Genomic DNA, 20,912 nt, shown 5'->3' with positions numbered 1-20,912 from the left:
TGAATTGAAATTGGGGTTTTAGGGGGGGTGGCGGGTGCCACCACTTGGCAGCCAACCACGGCGGCGCACCACCGCCCGTTCAGGGCGGCGCCGGTGCAGCCAGCCGCGAGTACCGCCGCTGGACAGGGCGGTCCAACCCTCTATGGGCACGTCTAGGACAGTCAGCCCTCCACGACTGTTGTCCGTTCCCTCCTTTACCACGGTGGGGCTGCGATAGTGGCTTTAGGCGGAGCTGGTACCGTCCAACCCCTCTTTCATGACTGCAAACTGAAAAAATGCAACAACAAACACTAAATGTATACATTATCACAGGCAGTGGAGAAAAATACAAAAAAGAGATGTACCTAGAAGAGAACTTGGAAGTAGTGAAGGGTAGGTTCTGCTTCTCTATCCTCTTCTTCTCTCTTCCTTTTCTCTTCTTTATGTTTTCTCTTCTTTTTTGCCTATTTCTCTCCAATTTTCAGATCAGGCTAGTAGTTTCTAAGTTAGGTTTAAATAAGGGGTGTGGATTAGGGTTTCTGATTGGGAAATAATTCAACCTTGTCAAAATTGGGTATTTAGACACATACAGACGAGGTATCATTTTCTAAAGGACCATGTACTCAAAAGAGATGTAGCATCAGAGTTTGTTGATATACATGTTCAACTTGCAGATATATGAACATAACTCTTACTAAGAGAACTCTTGTATAAAATTAGAAAAGACCTATACATACTAGATGAAAATGATTTATATTAAGCATTCATTTTCTATGTTTTATTGCATTATTATGTGCAACTTGATTGATTAAATGCTTATATACTTGTTTAAATATGATAATATTATTTTTGGGGCTAAAAATATTTGAGAAAGTGATTGCTCACTATGAGTAACCAATTACTCGGAACTAATGATGCTCATTGAGTATCACATAAAGGATGAATAAAAGACTACCCCAAATGGGTAGCTAGTTACTTGGCCCTCTTCATACTCATCCAAAGTTTAAGACACATTGAATAATTGATTACTTTATATGAGTAACCAATTACTTGGTATTGAGAATAAGTTATAGTATGGTTGGGTACCTAATTACTCTGAGAGAGTAACCGATTACTTGGGGCTTTTGAAAATTTTGGGCAAAACACTTGACTAACCAATTGCATCAAGTGAGTAATTGGTTACTTTGCCATGTGTAAAAGGAAAAAAAACGCAATTTTTAACTCATTTTCTCTCTCCCAACAGAATGTTTATCATTCACTCTCATTCTCTCTCCCAACAGAATGTTTATCATTCACTCTCATTCTCTCTCATTTATCATAGATTCTTCACTCAAATTCAGGGGTGTAAAAATTCGGTTCGGTTCGGTTTTTGGTGCATTTTAGTGACCGAACCGATCAAAGATATATGGTTCGATTCCGCTCAATTAACAGCAAATATAACTATAAGAACCGAACCGAACCGCTCTTGAATGGTTCGGTTTGGTTCGGTTCGGTTCCACGGTTTTTCCATTTACTTTTTTATAAAAAATCTTCAATGAATTGAAAATTCAAAATGTATTACAAGATATATTATTTATCCATAAAATGATAAACATTACTACAACTATTATAAAAAATTATGAATCATATATAACAATAAAATTCATGATTAGTAACATATACATACATGTATCAATACATGTATAATAATATATGATATATGTTAGTTTCAAACTCAATATCACAAAAGTTGTAAATATGTTCGAAATCATAAGACACTAGGAAACAATTTAGTAACTAATAACATATATAATACTAACTTAATAACAATTTAGTAACATATATAACACTACAATTCACTAATAAAACATTATTCCCTAATCCTTGTATATATTTCTTTAATATGCGGTTCGGTTCGGTTCCAACGGTTCCTAAATTTCTAAAACCATAAACCGAACCGAACATAAACGGTTCCTTAAAAAAATAACCGAACCGAACCGCGAAACCGAACCGAACCACATTTTACGGTTTGGTTCGGTTCGGTTCCATCGGTTTCGCGGTTTAAACCGGAACCGCTTACACCCCTACTCAAATTCTTTCAAATATTCACATTTTTTAGTGAAATGCCTTGGAGACAAGTGGTTGTGGTTAAACTCCAACTTTTGTATTTTAGTTGTATGTTTCCCAATATTATGTTTGCCTTGGATCTAACATGTTCATATTATGTTTACCTAGTAAGGTTGGGTAACTAATTACTCTGAGAAAGTTACCGATTACTTAGAGCTGATGAAATTTTGGGCATAAAACTTGAGTAAGCGATTACTTGTCCTTGTATATAATGGAAAACTCAAATTTTCACTCATTTTCCCTCCTAACCTTTATTTCATTCTCTATCATTTCTCACGAGTTCCTTACCCAAAATCTCTTAGATCTTCAGTTTTTAAGTGAATTTCCTTATAGGAAAATGATTATTGTTAAACTTATAATCTTGGAATTTTAGTTGTATGTATTCCCAATATATATTTCCTTTGGATATTATTGTTTTTTTCTTCCTTTTTTAATAATATTAAAGGAGGGAGAAAGGTCGGTTTTCACAATCCATAAAACAACCACAAACTCATCAACCTCATCCTGTAGAAAACCAAATATCACCATCATATGAAAACAACTTAGACTTCACCCATATGTGACTTCTACCCCAAAACTTCCTAAATCCAATCTCCCTTCATATACCAGCTTACTCTCTATGATGGAGGTTCTAAAAATCTCATAAGAAGAGATTGGAAGATAATGTTCCATTGGTTAGAAAGAAAACCTTTACCAAATAGATCTCTCTATCCCGTACCAGTTTATGAAACTAAACCTCAACTAACCATGTAAGCCTGCTACCCCATTATGAAGAAAGAAAGTTAGACATGGTTCCTTAATAAGTCTTCCTTTGGTAAAGTATTATTAGAGTGAAGAGAAAATAGTGAGAGAGAAGTTGAAGAGAAAAAAATGTTTTCTCCTCTTTGATTATGAATAGAAAAAGAGAGGAAAGAATAAAAGTCATGATAAAATATTTCTCTAATAGTTTGATAAGAAAGTGGAGAGAAAAGAAACTACATATTTCTTTTTCTTTTATTTTATTATTCTCTTATATTAAACATTACAAATTTCTCTTTCTCCCTACTCTCTTACCTGCCTATTTCTCTCATTTTATTTATTCTCTACAACCTAATAATGCATAAGAGATATGTCCAAAACTTTCAATAATAGATTTGAATAAGGATGGTCTAAAGAAAACAAAAGTTATGGAAAGGGTCTATTTGACAACAAGCATATGTTGCAATATTCATTCCAAAAAGCAATTGTAAATCCAATCAATGGGAAATACAATAAATACGACTTAAAATTAATCAAATTTTTTCCTGAAATAAATTTGATATTTTAGTTTTAGAATAAAATGTGATTATCATTCAATAATTTACAATTAATTAATTAATTAATGTGAAAAGATGTATGCACTGTAATGTAAGAGTTTTTATACTCAGTATATCATTTACTATTCATCTTCGATTATCACTTACTCTTAGTTAAACTCATAAAAGTAATATAAATAAGTTATAGATGATGACCGTTTACAAAACATTTAAATGTTCATAAATAAATTTATTAGTAGAATTTAGAGTCATTATATTAAAATTAAAATACCAATAATATATTATTTTAGTAATATAAGATTCGCTAGATATAGAATATGACCAAAATGTCAATATTTCAATTACTACTAGCAACTAGCAGTGTACCCGTGCACTTGCACGGATCGCTTCTTTGTTTATGCATAATGCAAATATAATATACACATACTTTATAATATCAATAAATCATGTATTGAAACATTATATTTCTCATTCATCATTCATATATGTGCAATATTAACATTGATTTTTGAGTGTATATGTAGAATATTAACAATTATAAATGTGTTTGTATAAGCATTTATTTGTTGAAAGTGTGATTATAGAAAATATTTGATTCTTAAATAACTCAATAAATAAAATTCAAATTGTATTGGATAATATCTCACCTCTATATTCTCTATATAAAATTATAAATATAAGGAGTTATTTTTGCATCATATTTTTTGTGATTACGTTTATAAGTATCATATAAAGTCATAAGGATTTTTTAGCATATCTCTTAAATGCTTATGTTTTATTTTAGATTAATGTTCATTGTGTATAAATATTTGAATATATTTTTAGCATTCAAATATTGTATAATTAAATGTTATTTATTTGATTATGTTTTAGCTAATAATCATTGTATGAAAATAACTCATAAATTAAAACACACTAAGTTAGGATATGACAGATATTTTTTCTGATAAATTTAATCAAAAAAATAAAAACAATCTAATAATTGATTTGTTATATTACTAATTAAAATACATATATTTTTCATGAATATATATACCATTGTTATCTTTTAATTAAATAATATAATGATAGTAATTAAATACATGTGACCCGTGCATTCGCATGGCTAAAAACACACATGTTACCCGTACATTCGCACGGCTAAAAACACACATGTTACCCGTACATTCGCATAGTTAAAACGCACATATTACTCATACATTCATATTATTAAGAATATACATCTTACTTGTGTATTTGAATGTTTGAGCACATAAGAAAAATAAATTGATAATTTTTAATTTGAATTTTCTACAATTAGTATTAAATTATTATTAACACATAAAATATATAAAAAGTAGGAAGGAAAAAATTTGAGGAGGAAGTGACATGTGACATAAAGGAAAAAATGTAAGGAGAAATTGACACGTGACATAAGGAAGTTTTTTTTATTATGTTGTTAATAGAGAAAAATTAAAATTCAAAGAATCTGAACTGTAATATTAAAATTCAGTGCGAAAAATGTCAAAAAACTTTGATGAGGTGAAAAAGTACAATTACTCTTAGATCGATGGTAAACATTAAATTATATAGATAGATTAATGTAAAGAAATAATATGAATGTGAAAAATGATTTCAATTTCATCTAATGTTCAATGACTATTACTTTTTAACAACATAACAAAACATAGATGTTGTAAACACTCAATTTTAGTTAGTGGGGTAGCTAATTTATATTAAATTATTATTAGCATATAAACTATATAATGTATAAAAAGTAAGAATAAAAATATGTGAGAAAGAGGTGACATGTAGCATAAAAGAAAAAATGTAAGGAGAAAATGACATGTGACATGACGAAATGAGAAAGTGACATGTGTCATGAGAGAAGGAGAAAGTGACATTTGACATGAGAGAATGAGAAAATGACATGTGGCATGAGAGAGTTTTTTTTATTATATTGTTAATATTTATATATGTATACCTGTCATGGGGAGTAATATAAAGCCCGAAATTGATTAGTCCTAGTTGAGAGTAAAACAGTAATAGAACAAAAAAATAATCTTAAAATTAAAATTGTTCCTTCCATATTGCAAAGCAAAGCAGTGGTTGGTGTTTGTGTTGCACTCATTTGTGATGAGATGAAATGGAATATGGAAATCGAAGAAATCGAATTGGTTCTAGAGAATATCTGGGACCTACACGACAAGCTCAGCGACGCAATTCACTCTATCTCTAGGTCTCACTTTCTCAGCTCTATCAAAACCCTTAAGAATTCTCACAACATCCTCTCCGCCGCCGCCGATGGTGCCGCCGAAAACCGCGGCGGATTCGTGTTCGTCAAGGACTTCCGTCCTGACGAAGATGAATCTGCAATTCATGAAGCTAAGAGCCTCAACGCTATAAGGACCGCGCTAGAAAATCTTGAAGACCAGCTCGAGTTTTTTCATGTGAGTTTTCCATTTTCTTCACACTTTTAATTGGAATTCCGTTTGCTTCGTTAATGTAGGTTTTGTTATGCTCTCGATACGGATATATTCGTTGTTTTATGTAGGGTTTATTTGAGTGTTAATTAGGCGTGGAATTTTTTGTTACTGATTGTTTTATAATTTATTAGAACGATATTGTATTGTAGCTTGAAATGTGATGAAATTGGTGTGCCATTTAGTCCAATAACAGAATAAAATCGAATGGAGTGTCTTTTGTTGCTCAGTGCACGAGGCTTCCGTTTAGATTTTGTTTGTAAGTTGAATTTTGGAGGGGGAGAAAAGGAAAAAGAAGACTTGAGAGCCATCAGAGACACTATCGAGGTGACTCTGAAGCCTTCCCTCATCCTTCATTCCATTCTAAATTTACTCGCAAACAGACCCTAGTGGGGCAGTCTGGGAGGTTAAAATGTTTTCTTAGTGTTTTTTTTCTCTTCTTAGTGGAACCAAAATGTATCTCATATTTTAAACTGTGTCCTATTCTTTTTTCCCCCTCATATTTTATGTTCTGTCCTGTTTTAACACACACATTTAGGAAGCTTTAACTAAATGTCAAACCCTGTTGTTATCTTCTAACATCTTGAAGCTTAAGAACTGGGCATTGCCAACAATGCACAACATTTATTTGACCTTAAGATTTAGTATACATGTTATCTCTAAAAAAAGGTGGCCAAGGCTTCCTCCCAGTGGGAGCCCACTGGGAGGATAGATGTATATAGCCTAATTCTCGCAAGTGAAAGAGGCTCTTTCCAGGAGTTGAATCTATGACCTTCAAGTCACAAGGCAATCAACCTTACCATTGTGCTAAACTCACCTTATTAGTGTTATATCTTGGGCAGAGAAAACACATGATGGCATGATGTACAAAACACGATGTTTGGTTTGAAGATAAGTGTAGGTGTGTGTGCAGGAGCAGGATGGTTTTACCTTTTCATATCCCAGTAGATTCACCAATGCTCTGGTCTCTAGGCTGATATGTGAATGGGAATTAACTTTGTTATAGTATATCGAAGTGGTTTCTTTAATTGTGTGCTAGTTTTGGTTTGGAGTATACTGTACTGCTTTAGTTTATCTATTAGTATTATCTTTTAATAGTTTATCTGGTTATCCATTTTATCTGGTTTAGTTTATATATTCTTATTTATCTTTTAATAGTTTATCTAATTTAGTTTATCTATTTTTAGTCTATTTGGGTTAATATAAAGATCGGTGGCTGTACCTCTATTAAGTAGTATTTGGCAGAATTAGGATTTGGTGGCTGGTTATTGGAGAGCAGTTGTAATTCTTCTCCAAAACATTCTTATTTATCTAATATGATTTTATCTCAGTTCTATTCAAGAATTACCCCGTTATCACCTGAATCCTACTTATTCCATTCCATTAAGATTTTCCTAGTGTTGGGGAGATCTTTCATACTTTTGGGTACCTGTTTTATTACATCATCAAATACGGAAAGGATGAAAGATATTGCCTGAAAATATTATCATCCGGAAAAAGGGCAGTGGTTTAAATTGTGGACCGCATCACGTTATGCGAGTGCAATTGCGGTTTGATACTGAATCACAATTATTTGGCCACATCGGACTGCAACATAGCCGCATTTGGGCCACATCCAGCTGCAACGCAACTGCATCAGGCTGCATCAGACCACATCAATTTCAAAAATATATTTTTACTCATAAATTAATTTACACCACAACGGCCGCAATCCACATCACAATAACTGTAATCGCGACCACAACCACAATTTAAAACACTGGGCGTGACCTTTAGTATTGCTTAATTTACTTTTTAGTATCATAAATTTTAAGTTTCTGTTGACTTTATGAGACTTGATGAATTTTGTTGAACCTTATGTATGTCATTTGTTGCTTGTTGCCTTACTGTGATGTTGTAATGTGGATTATGTTATTTTCTATGGTGGAATTTTGGCAAACACCATGCGATGCCATCCACCATCAACAACACTGATTGCTATCCAACCAAAAATAAAATAACAACCTACAAAACCCGAACCATCAGAAATATGAACACCACCCATTAAATTCAATAAGCCTAATCTTAGCTAATGGAATCCTAAAAGTCTGAGACTAAGAAAAACACAAGGACAAACACAGAAGATATTACACTATGGTGAGAAGGGTGCATCGCCAATATATGTCTTGACTTTTGAGGCACAGATGAAGATTCACAATCGTGCAGTTCATCAGTGGTAGTGGATCTCGCATTAGGGTGCTGAAGTGTGTCTTCTGCTATGAAACAAAGCGTTCTCAGTTAACTCTTCTTGTGGTATTGAGCAGCTGGCACACATTTTGGATTTTATTGATCACTTTGCAGGGGTTTGTGTATGTGGTGGTTTCAATTGTCTCATGATGCTGGTTTCTGTTTATGGGCTGATGGATTTATGGCGGTTTAATGTAGTGATGTTCTGTGTAGTTGGTTAGAGCGTGGTGGTGTGGTGGTTGTGACCTTTTGATAAGGTGCTTATGGAGATGACAATTCTACAATTCTAATTTCTAACTTAATTTGAGGACCCGGTAAATACCGCCACAGCCTGGAATTTGCAATTATAGTTCTATTAAGCCTGTGATCCGTATAAAAGTATTAACATTGTTCATTTCCTGATGATTATTGATATGAATGTTATTAAGTTTTTGATGTACGATTTTGAAATTTTTTCTTAAGTTAATAAGCTGTTATATTTGAAGTATATGTTATGCTTTTCTGGTTTATATTCCTGATTATTTTTTTTTTGAATGTAGGAACCATAGTTAATTAGAATATTCTGATAGTATAATTTAACAGAAGTGTTAGTCAAATATGGTCAAAGGGATGTAGTGTCATTTTAAAAAAAATATGGGATTAGGTGTTATATCCTCAAAGGTGGTGGAGGTTAGTGTAATTTACCCTATTTTTAATAGGTTAGAAATTGGAATGACATCAAAGGATGCCAATTTTATGAAGCAGTAACATAATTTTCCTATTTATTTATACTAACAATATAGGTCAAGTACTGGTGTAAAGCTACTAGTACAAGCTCTACTGATTAAAACAGTATAGCACCACATTACCTATGAATAACCATAATATTCTTACACTGTCCATAAAGCTGAATGTTATTATTCGCTTAGCTTGTTACAAATAAACACACCTAAAGAAAATAGCCTAACAATATAATATTGGCTTCTTAAATCATAGATCAAAAGACAACTATGCAAAATGAGGCATTACACATTGTGTAGCACTGATACAGGTACAAGTATCGGTTATTATTGTATCCGATATGTTGATTTACATATTCTTGAAAATTATAGGATACGATATGTTTGAGATACACATATAAAACATGTACATAAAATTCATAAAACGTAATAAACATATAATTGTTCTGAAATTCCAAATAAAGAACATACTGTCATAAATCATTATTTATTGCACTCACAAATAGAATAGTGTCGATCTCATCTAATTCTGTATCATTGATATGGAGATACATTTCTTCTTTCTTTATGCAATATAGATGTATTGTCTTTTCTCTCTCTACAATTCCACTTAGTAGATTGAATTATATTTTCCTTTTTCTATTTGATTGATTTTATTTAGTGTGTTATGCTTTCTTTTTCCTCCCTCTTAAAATGCTTCTGTATGGTAGTTTCACTAGTTTGGATGTCTGGAGAGGTGTCGGAAAAACATTTTAAGATTATCGGAGAGTATTGGTTTTGGATAGGGTGCATATCTCCTGTCCCAGAAGTTGTGCACTGCATGTGTCATCAGTTGAGATAAGGGTGCTGAAGTGTGTCTTCTGCTATGAAACAAAGCGTTCTCAGTTAACTCTTCTTGTGGTATTGAGCAGCTGGCACACATTTTGGATTTTATTGATCACTTTGCAGGGGTTTGTGTATGTGGTGGTTTCAATTGTCTCATGATGCTGGTTTCTGTTTATGGGCTGATGGATTTATGGCGGTTTAATGTAGTGATGTTCTGTGTAGTTGGTTAGAGCGTGGTGGTGTGGTGGTTGTGACCTTTTGATAAGGTGCTTATGGAGATGACAATTCTACAATTCTAATTTCTAACTTAATTTGAGGACCCGGTAAATACCGCCACAGCCTGGAATTTGCAATTATAGTTCTATTAAGCCTGTGATCCGTATAAAAGTATTAACATTGTTCATTTCCTGATGATTATTGATATGAATGTTATTAAGTTTTTGATGTACGATTTTGAAATTTTTTCTTAAGTTAATAAGCTGTTATATTTGAAGTATATGTTATGCTTTTCTGGTTTATATTCCTGATTATTTTTTTTTTGAATGTAGGAACCATAGTTAATTAGAATATTCTGATAGTATAATTTAACAGAAGTGTTAGTCAAATATGGTCAAAGGGATGTAGTGTCATTTTAAAAAAAATATGGGATTAGGTGTTATATCCTCAAAGGTGGTGGAGGTTAGTGTAATTTACCCTATTTTTAATAGGTTAGAAATTGGAATGACATCAAAGGATGCCAATTTTATGAAGCAGTAACATAATTTTCCTATTTATTTATACTAACAATATAGGTCAAGTACTGGTGTAAAGCTACTAGTACAAGCTCTACTGATTAAAACAGTATAGCACCACATTACCTATGAATAACCATAATATTCTTACACTGTCCATAAAGCTGAATGTTATTATTCGCTTAGCTTGTTACAAATAAACACACCTAAAGAAAATAGCCTAACAATATAATATTGGCTTCTTAAATCATAGATCAAAAGACAACTATGCAAAATGAGGCATTACACATTGTGTAGCACTGATACAGGTACAAGTATCGGTTATTATTGTATCCGATATGTTGATTTACATATTCTTGAAAATTATAGGATACGATATGTTTGAGATACACATATAAAACATGTACATAAAATTCATAAAACGTAATAAACATATAATTGTTCTGAAATTCCAAATAAAGAACATACTGTCATAAATCATTATTTATTGCACTCACAAATAGAATAGTGTCGATCTCATCTAATTCTGTATCATTGATATGGAGATACATTTCTTCTTTCTTTATGCAATATAGATGTATTGTCTTTTCTCTCTCTACAATTCCACTTAGTAGATTGAATTATATTTTCCTTTTTCTATTTGATTGATTTTATTTAGTGTGTTATGCTTTCTTTTTCCTCCCTCTTAAAATGCTTCTGTATGGTAGTTTCACTAGTTTGGATGTCTGGAGAGGTGTCGGAAAAACATTTTAAGATTATCGGAGAGTATTGGTTTTGGATAGGGTGCATATCTCCTGTCCCAGAAGTTGTGCACTGCATGTGTCATCAGTTGAGATAGGTCAGAAAAATAGTTAATTATTAATTTTTTAACTTCAATATATTTTTTCAACCAATTACATGTTGATGGTACATGCAGTGACACTACTTGTGGGACAACAGATGTGCCCCCTATCGGATACATGTCAGATATGGATACTGACGGATATTGAAGTATTTGTGCTTCATACTCACACACTCAATAGACAAAATCATCATTACTGGAAAATGGAATGGTGCACAGCCAAACTGAGAAGAGCTAGTTGGAATGTAGCATGGCCATAGAGGAATAGATACTTTAGGTAAGACAATTAGCAAAAATTCTGGGGCACAGCCAAACTCAGAGGAGCTAGTTGGAACGTAGCATGGCCAAGGAGGAATAGACACTTTAGATAAGATAGTTAACTTAAATTCTGTGGCATACAATCATCAACAAGCCCCAAACCTCTCCAAATACAGAGAGAGAGAAGCATTTGGAAGTTTCAATAATATCAATTTTGAAAAGGAGATCTAAAAACTTTGAAAATGTATTGGGAATATGGAAAACTGAATTAGGCTATAAAATGGGTCAAAGCAGCTGATAATGTAGATTGTTTTTTGAAGTGAACTCAATCTAACAAACAAACAAATGCAGCAACCCGTGAAGATACAAAGCCAAACATTAAGAGCAAAATAGTTGTAGGTAGGAGCTAAGTGTTCCACAAGGAACAATGCTTAACAGACAAGGAAAACTGTATAATGCCAGTTCATGACTGAGGAATGGTCGAAACATAAAAAAAAGTTGGGATCTGGCCAAAATGGGTAGGCAACTTGGGTAGTCATCCTCACTGGTAAATACTGCCATAGGCACATTGTAGTGTGTCAGTAAGTGGCTGGAGATGTGCAGTGCATGCTTGGTTTTTGGAAATGATGTTTCGCCTCGTAGCTAATTGGTGTCCTCTGAACGTGGACAAATTTCCTTTTTGAAAAAGAGACTGATAAATGTTAAAATAGTAACAACAGTCATGTGTGATTCATAGCATTGAAACTGGCAAAACTGGCGAAATGCACCAAGTAGAACAGGGTTATGCTGGGAGTTGGGAAGTGAAATCAATATATTCTGCACAAAGGGTAGGCCAAAGGGGGTGTCTTATTATCCCTGCAGCAATCATGGCACGACCATTGCAGAACATGGTGGAGCTTGTGGTGAGTGGTGAATCATTTATTGGGTTGTGCCAATAAAGGGTGTGGGGCACCTATTGATTGCACACACTTCAACAATTACCTGAAAATGGCAGCCACAGGATGTAGGAAAATATAAAATTTTGGGAAGGAACACGTCATGGGATAGAGACATTGCACGGGTATGGATGAGTATCTGCTATAATTTTTTGTGATGATTTTGAGGATGACAAGATTGGAAGAGTGAGAATGTGATTTTAGGGAGGTAATTGGTGATAACAAAACTAGTATTTGTATTCACACTTTTTGAAAAACTGGACTTTGAGGGTGGCATGCAATCGCAAAATAAGGGATTACATCAAAAAATACGAATACAGGTGTTTCATACAAATATTGGTATTGGATACAGATCTGGAAACATCCCCAATTTTTATGTTACTGCTGCGGGTATCATATTGGTACTGCTTTTATACCATGCTGAAAATATGGGCAATATGATTGAGAGGAGAGATAATGAACTCTAAATGCTATTATGAATATGATGATCTGATGTGTTGCAAAACACTAACATAATGATGATCTGATGTGTTGCAAAACAGTAACATACTGCTTGTATTTGTCTAGTACAATTAGAACAATCCCAGCTCAATGAGACTAGTTTACTAATGTTAAGAGACTAGCACATGAATAACCCAAATATTCTAACACAAACTAACACTCCTAACATAATATTCATGGCATGACACCTACCACTTGAATAACCCTCATAAATTAACAATCAAGATGAGATAGACCCCCATAAAATGAAACCATTATTCAATGAAAAGACAAGTTTGTATAACATGTATATGGTAACTTAATTAAAAGGGTTATGGTTTATTGGCAAAACCATAGTTGATAAAATGGACCATCAGTATATGCCTGTGCAGGAGGCGTTGTCTCCACTCTAGCTTTTAATGCAACATAAGATTAATTTATCAGTTAATTTCTACCTTAGGGTTTTTACTTGAATTTGTTTTTACAAATGTTCTAATCATAATTGCATTTTGTATGTTTAACAGACCATTCAAACACAGCAGCGTGTTGAGAGAGATGCAGCAATTGCACGTTTAGAACAGAGCAGAGTTGTTCTTGCAATGAGACTGGCAGAGCACCAAGGTAAAAAATACAAAGTCATTGAAGAAGCTCTAGCTTTTGTTGGAGATGTACATGATGCAAGCTGCCTCGTTTCGCCTGAAACTCTTTATGGACAACCAAACTGTAGAGGTGCTGAGAATTTTGCGATCGAGAAAGGGAAGGGGTCTAATATACTAATCAATGTTTTTCTCTCAAGCATCAATTTTGTGAAGAAATCTCTTGCATTGGATCATATGGGTGGGATGGTGGGCAATGCTGCAATGGTTGCAGTTAGCATGATTGCTTTGCTTCATTTGCACCAGGTAACATATCATGACCACCCATTTAGACAAGAAGATAGAGTTCATAGGAACAGAACTGTCGGAAGAACAACTCAACTGGAGGACTCTACGTCCGGTACCCATTCCAGTAATTTGGATGTGTTGTTGGCTAGAGGTTAAGCGCACTTTATCCGGTCAAATGATGAGTGGGTTATGTTTTTTGTCTAAGTGTTATTTTTATCTTTGGGTGGTCTTAGTCTATGTTTTTTCTTCTACAAAGGAGGTCTAATACATGGTGAGGGGAAGGGAGTGTAGGCTAAAGTGTATCCGAAACTATCTCAGTGAGATCCAATCCCTGAATCAAGCTATTTTCAAAGGCACATGGTGCCCCTTGAGTTGAGGCTCTTTGGCGTCTTGGTTTTCTGTGCCACCTAAAGTTTGCAAAGTGCCATAGTAGTTAGTCTAGTGAGGAGTGAGATATAAGTTCTCTTTGTTGGATTCCCAGTTAAGGTGCATATGCTTGGAGTAAACTGAGTTTGTTTTCATTCTTCTTGCTATAATAGTTACTATCGTTTATGATATGTGCCTAATGCCTTCTGCCTTCATTTTTTTCTTTCCATCCTCGTTATAATCTTCTTCTGTGAATCCTATCATGTTTCCAAGTATTTAATTTTTATATAATTCATTTGGTGAATATGAATGTATTTTTTGTATTGGCGAGTATTTTATATTATAATTTTTTTTGTCTTTATTATAACTACCATGTCTTTGTGTTTGTTGACTCACATTTTTATTTTTTTGATATAAAGTGTATCATATTTTTGTTACAATTCTTTAAGAAAAAAATTTAAAAATAAGAAATGCAATATAGACATTCAATAAATACTAAAGATTTATGAAGATTAATAATACAATAAAATTGAACTCTAGTTGTTCACATGATATACAAAAGTTTCTACAAATTTCTTATCACGTGCCTGCAATAATTATTAGGGTGTCATTAAATATTTTTTCGTGTGATATTTGAGTTGTCAAATGTGTTCTTGGACCGAGAAAGAGATAAATTAGATAAGTAAGAGAAAGTATCGAAGAGTAGTGATGAATTGATGGAAAATAATTGAAGAATGTGTAAAAATTTCTTGTAATCATTAATGGGGAGGTTACAAAAGGATAAATTGGAATATTAAAATTATGTCACGTTAGTTACTAATTGTTTTGGATTTATATATAACTAGCGTGTTGACATGCACTGTCGTGTCTGTCAACCCGTTTTCCTATCATAATACTTGTTCTTACATATAACCTATTATTGTAGGATTTTTACGGGTACCCACAAGCCAAACTTTTTTTGCCATCAATTCACTTACATAGTTTCTAGCAATGTTGTGAAACTCAAGCCATATATCAAACTTGAAAATGTTTTGTATTAGGTTTAATCAGTTTAAACAGTTAAACCATTCGGTCGGACAACTTTATATATAATTAATAATTATCTATAAGTATATAATTATATATAAATGTAAAATTTTGTATAACTAATAATTATGTATAATTATATTGAATTAATATATTCCTATCTTTTTTGGGTCGGAGTAAAACAAAATATTAGAATACTGTTTTGTTTTATAAGTGAACTGTTCAATTTACTTTCCGAGTTATTCTGGTTTAACCAAGTTTAATGCAGTCAGACTGAAATTTCGCTGGTTCAAAATGGTCCAAACCCTCATTGAGTTAAGATTACAAACCATAGTCGTTTTTAAATCCAGTTAGAAATCGGACCGCCCCTTCTAGTCTTCTAGTTTACAAGGATGTTAGAAACTTCCAATTGCACCAAAAACCTTCCTAAGAGGGTGACAGGATAATAAAATTGAAGTATATAATCTCAATTCACAACCTAACACACTAAAAGACAGTGCATTAAATATCATATTTTTATATTTGATTAATGAAATCACATGTGATGGTACAAAATATGTGAATCAAAGCTTACAGAAATTATCATACAATTTATAACCTTAAAAAGCTAAAAGCCCAAAATCATATGAATTGGTTAGGACTTCAATTTACAGGACCTAGGTATCACATTTCCTTGTCAATAATATCTCTCATCATCTGAATTGGGATAAGTCCTTCAGTTCGAATTGCATCTTTGTTTGGATCAGGACTAATGAAGAACAAGGTCGGCAACCCTCGAACCTGAAATAATGATATTAAAGTCTTCTTCAGATACAGCCACATTCAAATCTTAAGTTGAAATCACAATGATACAAACAATAAAATACCCAAATCATAAGGTACATTTGTCATTAAAAGAAGGAAGACAATCCGTCTATCCCTGTTTTCGACTTTGATAGAGATCTACTAACTGTAATTCCATAAATGTTTAACTGTAAACATAAATAGGCTAATTACCTGCATGTCGCGTGCAAATTCATACTCGTCGTCTGTATCAACCTTAACAATTATCGCATTTTTCTCGTACTCAACTGCAAGCTGTATAAATTTAAATACGAAATGTTACTTCTGTACTCACCACTGTTGAATCAGGAACCACACTATCAATTGAAACATGCACAAGCAATGCAAACCAAACAGTTATGAAACAGATTCAAAAGCCATGTATACTTTTATTACATGTACTGTTAAGAAGACATGTACATTCTAACAGACAACGAGTTAAAGAACCAGCATGATTGCAATTTGTCCCTAAAGTTCAATTCATCAAATGCATCGTCGTGATTCATGTCACACCACAATTGCAGTATGATGCGGTCACTATAATGGCAATATTGCAGCCGCATCACATGATGTGATCCGCAATTTAGATCATTGGTAATAATTATTATACAGGTTATAGCTAACACTAATTTGAAATTTCAGTAGGACATTGGTAAAACTGCAAAGCTTCTAAAACTACATGCTCTACCTGTGATTCTCGCTCGTAGATGTTCACTCCAAACAGCCTTAATTTTAGTACAACTACTAGGAGATGACATTACACTACCCTTGATTTTTTTCTGACGGGTAAAATATATAAAGTTAAGCACGTTACATAGGTAAAATACAACAACAACAACCAAATCTTTATCTCACTACGTGGGGTTGGCTATATGGATTGAATGATGCCATAATACTTATATAGGTAAAATATCAAAACACAATACACAATGAAACCTTTTCAGTTAGCTTAAACATAAGTTCTGAAAGATTTTTATTGATCAAATTGCATTAGATGCAGAGTAAGTGAGAAACCAGTTCTGGTCTTCTTGGATTCAAATTTCATGCAGCCCAAGTATATAGTCACACCCAGTGCATGCTCAGCATTTAAAATCAAACATAAAAGCTCCTTCAAATAGAGTTAAATAACATGCCAGATCTATCAAGTTAATTTCAACGTCCTCAAAATATAAAAATCCAAAATGACACAAGTTGTGTACATCTACCCTCTTCGCTTACGAGTATAAGGTTACATAAATCTACCCTCCCTAGACCCCACTAGGTAGGATTCTCAGGCATTGGGTTGCTAGAATGACACAAGCTCCAGATCTAAGCGATTTTTGCAAGAAGCTAAAATTCCTTTATCAATCATCAATGCATTAATGTGTACCAAAAATATTGAACATGTAGAAGTCTGAAAACATCATATATAGCTAGGTGACATGGATAAGGCACCAAAGGCAAAGATTGATTATTAAAATATCAATTTACAGGAAGCCCAACATATTAAACTTTCTAGGTTATGCTGTTTAATAATCACTTTCAAAACATTTTCTTTGAAGACTATTTTTTGTTGCCAGATTCATCCATGCATGGTAAGAGACCAACAATGACGAAACAAAAACACAGGACCCACTACAACTAATATATTACTCACAATTTGATCGCAACTTAAAAAAAAGGCGGCCCGGTGTACGAGACTCTCATCTAGTTGGGTCTTGGAGTGTAGAAGTACACAATTTTACTCCCGCAAGCGGATAGTCTGTTTCCAGAATTTGAGTACAACTTTTTCTCGGAAAATTTGCACGCCCTATTAATATCACTGTCAATCCAACTTTCAGTCTCCATACGAAGAACAACCGAAATATAATTTGGAACAAAGCTAGCTAAATACAGTCTCATCCTTGTAGACAATTGGTAAACATCATTGCAACTTAACATGACTAATGAAAATTCTGGCAAGAGATCAAGGTTCTTGCAACAAATAAACCATATGTTGTTATTAGTCATCGCTAACCAAACACACAATCCAGCAGATGGAAACCCCTGATTTTGGGACAATGATTTAAATTTGCAGATCCCATCATGTGATGCGGCAGCAATACTTCGATTGCGGTGATCGCCGCTGCCACAACCGCATCACACCACAATTGCGGTATGACACCGAATCACAATAATGCGGCTACATCAGGCCACAACGCAACCGTACTTGGGCCACATCAAGTCGAATCGGACCGCATCGAATTCAAAAATATATTTTTAATTACAAAATAATTCATATCGCAACAGCCGCAATGACCGCAAATGCAGTAATCACAACCATTATCGCTGTGACGACCACAACCGTAATTTAAAATATTGGAGCGAAATATAAGAATATGATTCCAAATTCATTGTCTTATTGCATACTTAGCATTTAACAATGAAGTCATTAATTTCATTCTAGTAAGTCTGTTCCAACATGAAACGAGAATTAAAACATGAAAGACAAGACACTCCATTATCAATCAGAAAGCATCAAATTACTACACTATTTGATAGTTTCTGAAAATAACTCAGGCAAATTTTTTTAATCATTGAAATTCCAAGTTTGCATTGTGTAAACTGATTGTGACAGTTTTACTTTTGATAAACCAGTGTTAAATGTTAGAAGGAACTATTTGACAACACAATCTACAAATGACTGAACACTCATAATGGTTATTAACACTGTCTTCTTTTATGTCTGAGAATCTCATAAGAAGTTCGAGGTACGAAAACGACAAAAGGAAAACATGCAAATAGCTAGCACGAAAGTATAAGTCAACATCAGATACGCATTCGAGGCTGTATAGAACATCAATAGTTAAAATTTTTTAACATCGATTAAACCACATACCATCTCAAGTTCTTGAGCCATTAAGATGCATGGTCCACACCATGTTGCATAAAAATCAATAATAAGAGGTACATCTCTTTCTCCCTTCACCAGGTCTTGGATTTCCTGAGCTGATAACTTCTTCTGCAGATCCGAAATAACGTGCAATGACATTAATACAGCATCAAACTTCAACTAATTTATATGGAAAAAATCCCTTCTTACTTCAGTTTCAGAACTCCTATATCAATATCATAGGAATCTAAAAGTAAACAAGTGAACAATAAAATGAAATAAAACCCATAAATTGGAAAGTATAATGTTGTAGTTGCTTCTAGAGAAAACAATTATAACCTGTGAATATTCACTAATATTTACATATGCACTTGGCATGAGGACAGAACAAATTGGAACATTGGGTTTCGGAGACTTCAAAAAATGGTAACTTTGGCGAAAATTCAAGTTGTTGGATGAAGATTGGATATTCGGAAGGCTTAGATTCCAATCTCAGCAAATTAGAATAAAAATATGGGAGTCAAAAGGTGGTCATGTGGAAGGGTTCAAGGAATGAAGTTATAAGGAGGTTGAGAGTTCAAGTCCTATCTATTATAAATACTAACATTTGCCTATAAAAAAATCAAAATATAACTCGGAATCTAAGCAGATTGTATGGTTCGATTCGTTGAAGTCACTGACTCCAAATCCATTTAATGGAACCAAAATGTCCCATCTTTCAACCCTTGCATCTTGTTCTTTTCCATTTACAAAAATATGTCAAAAAGATAACATAACTTATACGTTATCTTCTGTCTTATTCTAACAAGACTATCAAATGCCACCAATATTGTTTTTTTAAAAAAAATACGCTTAAGGTTGACGCAAGAACAAAACGGCTATAACCCATGAATATTCACAAACAGAACCCAGAATTTCTTTGCGAGTTGTATTTTGAAGGGGAAGAAATAGAGAGAAAACAAATCATCTCACACAAATGTATTGCATGGCTCTGAAACCTTCTGTTTCTCTTCCTTTCCCTCTAGAATTCATCTCGAAAACGAACCATTAAGCTAAAATGAAAACTATAACCCATGAATATTCACAAACAGACTCAGGGTCTGTCCGTCTGCAAGTTGAATTTTGAAGGAGAAAAAAACGAAAGGAAAACAAGTTGGCTGAAACATCTCATTTCTCTTCATTCTTCTCTAAAATCCAACTCGGAAACCGACCTAAAACTAAAAAGAATATGATAAAAGAAATGAACTACAAGATGTAGCCATACCACAAGATAGTCTTCTCTGACATATTTTCCCTGTGGTGGCTTACACAATAACTTTCTGGGCATAGTGGAAAGTGAAAGAAAACTATTGTTGAGGCCTCTGGGTGTGAAGAGAAGATAGCTTTGTTGATTGGTTAGAGAAACACAGGGTGGTTTGGAGTTAGAAGCAAAGGTAGAAATGGATGAAACTGTGGCCAAGGTTTGAAGAGGAACATGACAAAGGAGAAGAGCCATTGTTCTATGGGGTTAGAAGAACAAGGTTTTTGAGTTTTGGGGTTTACCATTACCATATCTTCTTTTTAAATAGAGTAAAGATCAAAATGCTAAATTTCATCCAACAAATTTGATTATGGGAAAAATTAAGTTGTAAAACAGTGTTTTTTTTGGTATACTAATGTTTCTCACCATTTTTGGATAAAAAATTAATTCATTTCGGAATGTAGGATTATTTCTTCCAATAAATGATGTTCTTAAATTTTTTAATCATTAACCTTTTGATATTCTCATAATTTAACAAGACTTTTTCTACTAGATAGATCTTGTGGTAGTTGTAAAATAGTGTTAGAAAGTTTAGTAAGAGAATTTGGAGTTAAAAATTAAAGTTAACAAATGATTTATATTGAAGAAATTTTTAGGAATAATTTGGTAACTTTAATTTTTGAAGGACGAAATTGTCCTATAAATAAATTTTCAAGGATTACTTTAGGACTTTCTTTTTTTCAAGAAACAAATTTAGTCATACAAACAAAAACTTAGGGATCCTTCTTTCATATCTCATTCCAAAAAGAAAGTCCTAAAGTGATAATAGTTTATCATAAAAGTGATAATAGTTTTATTTTTCGGAA

At 33.3% G+C, this 20,912-nt stretch overlaps 2 protein-coding genes and 1 long non-coding RNA gene across 3 annotated transcripts; 2 read left to right on the top strand and 1 right to left on the bottom strand.

The window, feature by feature from the left end:
• On the top strand, nt 5,442-14,298 carry LOC109357194 (plastid division protein PDV1). Its single transcript, XM_019600973.1, has 2 exons — nt 5,442-5,809; nt 13,382-14,298. The coding sequence occupies exons 1-2, from the start codon at nt 5,501-5,503 to the stop codon at nt 13,895-13,897; spliced, it is 825 nt and encodes a 274-aa protein (XP_019456518.1). The 5' UTR covers nt 5,442-5,500; the 3' UTR covers nt 13,898-14,298.
• On the top strand, nt 11,162-13,371 carry LOC109357196. Its single transcript, XR_002108834.1, has 3 exons — nt 11,162-11,638; nt 11,849-12,055; nt 12,586-13,371. It is a non-coding gene; the product is annotated as an uncharacterized LOC109357196 (long non-coding RNA).
• On the bottom strand, nt 15,159-20,341 carry LOC109357195 (thioredoxin-like protein CITRX2, chloroplastic). The gene is made up of 5 exons (XM_019600975.1): nt 20,071-20,341; nt 18,813-18,935; nt 16,130-16,210; nt 15,772-15,913; nt 15,159-15,174 (listed from the first exon to the last, which is right to left on the bottom strand). Exons 1-4 carry the CDS (start codon nt 20,299-20,301, stop codon nt 15,797-15,799), a joined length of 552 nt encoding a protein of 183 aa, XP_019456520.1. The 5' UTR covers nt 20,302-20,341; the 3' UTR covers nt 15,159-15,174; nt 15,772-15,796.

The sequence above is a fragment of the Lupinus angustifolius genome, chromosome LG09 (genome assembly GCF_001865875.1).
Source record: "Lupinus angustifolius cultivar Tanjil chromosome LG09, LupAngTanjil_v1.0, whole genome shotgun sequence".
Taxonomy (NCBI): domain Eukaryota; kingdom Viridiplantae; phylum Streptophyta; class Magnoliopsida; order Fabales; family Fabaceae; genus Lupinus; species Lupinus angustifolius.
This window is presented reverse-complemented; position numbering and strand designations above follow the sequence as displayed.